This window comes from Cornus florida, unplaced genomic scaffold (assembly GCF_030987335.1).
Source record: "Cornus florida cultivar Cherokee Brave unplaced genomic scaffold, ASM3098733v1 CherokeeBrave_3.0.0_Hap2_Chr05, whole genome shotgun sequence".
In the NCBI taxonomy this organism is placed as follows: domain Eukaryota; kingdom Viridiplantae; phylum Streptophyta; class Magnoliopsida; order Cornales; family Cornaceae; genus Cornus; species Cornus florida.
The window spans coordinates 102,696,303-102,698,859 of record NW_026775575.1 but is presented as its reverse complement, the minus strand read 5'-3'; the positions used below and the strand labels follow the sequence as shown (position 1 = coordinate 102,698,859).

The 2,557-nt window shown below is 39.1% G+C and overlaps 1 protein-coding gene across 1 annotated transcript; it reads right to left on the bottom strand.

Annotated features, from left to right (window-relative positions):
- Positions 1 to 421: 421 nt before the first annotated feature.
- LOC132310430 (protein BIG GRAIN 1-like B) lies at positions 422 to 1,942 on the bottom strand. The gene has a single exon (XM_059808601.1). The coding sequence runs from the start codon at positions 1,781 to 1,783 to the stop codon at positions 548 to 550; it is 1,236 nt and encodes a 411-aa protein (XP_059664584.1). The 5' UTR covers positions 1,784 to 1,942; the 3' UTR covers positions 422 to 547.
- Between the last annotated feature and the right edge of the window lie 615 nt (positions 1,943 to 2,557).

Genomic DNA, 2,557 nt, shown 5'->3' with positions numbered 1-2,557 from the left:
ACTGGGGCTTCGAATATATAGAAGCATGTTGAAGCAACATGCCGAGACTAATTCCAGTTCCAAGAAAGAAAAGAAAGCAAAAGCCTTCACTTTCCCAATTCCCGTGACACGAGATCTGCCTTTCCCTTTAAGATCACACTCCCCTCTAATTTCCGATCTCTCTCGAATCTCCATTTTCCCTCCTCTTTCTTTTTCTTTTTTCCTTTCTTTCCCACCCTGTTCCATCCATCACTGTCGCTCCCTTCCCTTCCCCTCCTCTCTTGGGATCAACCCAACCACCCACATTCTCTTCTCTCTTTTTCAGCATTTCTCTCTGTGTTCACTTCGCTACCTTTTCTCAAAATTCCATAATTCACATTGAAAAACGAATAAATAAGAACATATTAATTCAATCAGAAGCATATACTAGAGAATGTGACAATCAACCATGTTTTAATTCAAATATTTCTGTTACATGACATCACCAATATGTATCACTATACAAGAAGTTCAAAATCGAAGCACTATTTCATACCAAAATATACTAATACTTGTATTATAATAACACCTAACGAATCAAGCCATTAGCGATGGCACGATTGGTATAAAGATGAGTTGTTTCATATACCGGAAGTTCTTCGCAGTACCTATTCCTTCCCACTAGTGCCAAGTGATCAATCTCGAATAAGTCCGAGCTCGAATCACTAAATACATCATCCTCCTCGTCGTAATCGTTGCCATTTCTTCGGCCATTTTTGAGCACCAACTCCTTCTTCTTCTGATTCTGATAGCATTTTACGAAATCACTTTCAATTTCTTCCAATTTCCTTCCTTTGGTTCGCAACGGCAACGATGTCCCAAACTTCCGAGAATCATCATTTTTGTAGATGCATTTGTGGCCACACGGACGACTATCTTCGTCCACAATCACACTCACCGGATTGAATCGGACCGTCCTCTTCACGCCATTGTTGAACTTCTCTCCCGAATTGAGAGAAGTTTTGCTCAAACAAGACCTAGAAAATGAAGAAGCCGATGAACATGTAGATGGTGGTGTGGCTTTTGATTCGTCATCGACTCCGATTGATCTCGGACTATCCGTCTTCTTCTTCGCATTTCCATTCGTGAACAGAGAGTTCATAAAGGTAGCCAGCCGACCTCCCGGTGAGATCGGCTGTTTCGCCTTCTTCAGATTGCTGTAAATCTTTAAAGCTCTCAATTTCAAATTATTCAAACCTTCTTCACTTTTCAGTTCTTCATTGTTTCGCTGATGATGATGATCGTCGGAAGAGGATTTCCCCGACGGGGCAGATACAGTTGTTTTCACTTGTTTCGGCATCGCCGCGCGAAAACAAGAGGTCTTCAACTTCGGCGCGGGGAAGGATTCGGTTTCGGAGGAGGAGAAACCTCCGAAACTCGAATCCGAAGAACTCGAAGAAGAGCTGAAGAACAGAGGATCGTTATCAACGTGCGGTGATTTTCTGTCCAGCTCCGGCGATGTTTCTCGTCTCCGAGCCGAAACCTTCTCGTTGACCTTCTTCTCAATCAATTTATCAATCAGACATGCTCGCCGGAGGGTCGCCGTCTCTTCGTCTTCGACATTACCAGTATTTGCTTTCACAAAAGCACCATTGTTGCTCTGTTTCTTCGCCGTTCTTTCTCTGTTGATTTTGAATTCCTCATGCTTTTCGAGTCCACCGTCGATTGAACGGTAGATCTCGTCGAGAAGAGTCGAAGAGAAAGACGGATTTCTCGCATTTCTTCTCATTCTTTCTTCTCTCGTTGATTTCTCCCAATTATACATTTCTTCTATATATATATACGTTTCTGTATATATAAAAATATATGTAAATGCAAGTAGTGAGGAAGGGGAGGGTAGAGAGAAAGAGAATGATGCGCAGAGAAAACCAGAGGTTTAGGTGTTTTGAGAGAGAGAGAGAGAGGAAGGGATTAGTGAGAGAGGAAGATGCCAAGGCTTGAAGATGAAGAGAAACGAATAGGAGAGAGAGGCTTATAAAGGAATGTCAGTCCTAACGGAAGCCAATGACAGCTTGGTACTCTATGACGTGGCATAAATGACCCCATTTATTCCCAAAATAACCTTTGTCGTTGCAGGAATTGACGTGACTTGCCTTGTGTGTCCCCACTTTCCCAATTAAGAGTTGAACCCACTAATGTAGTTGATTGGGAAATTGTTCTATATATGGATGGTAACATACACAAAACAATTCGTACATAAACATTATGATCCAACAAAGAAGGTTTTAAATTATGTTTTAACATATTTATTTTATATTTTAAAATAGTTTTAAACACAAAAAAAATTGTTAAAATATAATTTAAGTACATATAAACTAAAATTAATAATGTTGTAAAGTCATTCCAATATAGTTCAAACATATTTTGTCATATTTATTTTAAATTTCAACATATAAAACATATATGAAAATTTAAAATAAATTTGTTGAAACTTGATTTAAGTTTTGTAGAAAATTTTCAGGATGCGTTCAAACATGGATTCAAACACTAAGGTGTAAATTTAATATATGTTTTGCAAGCAATTTATGTGTATTCCGAA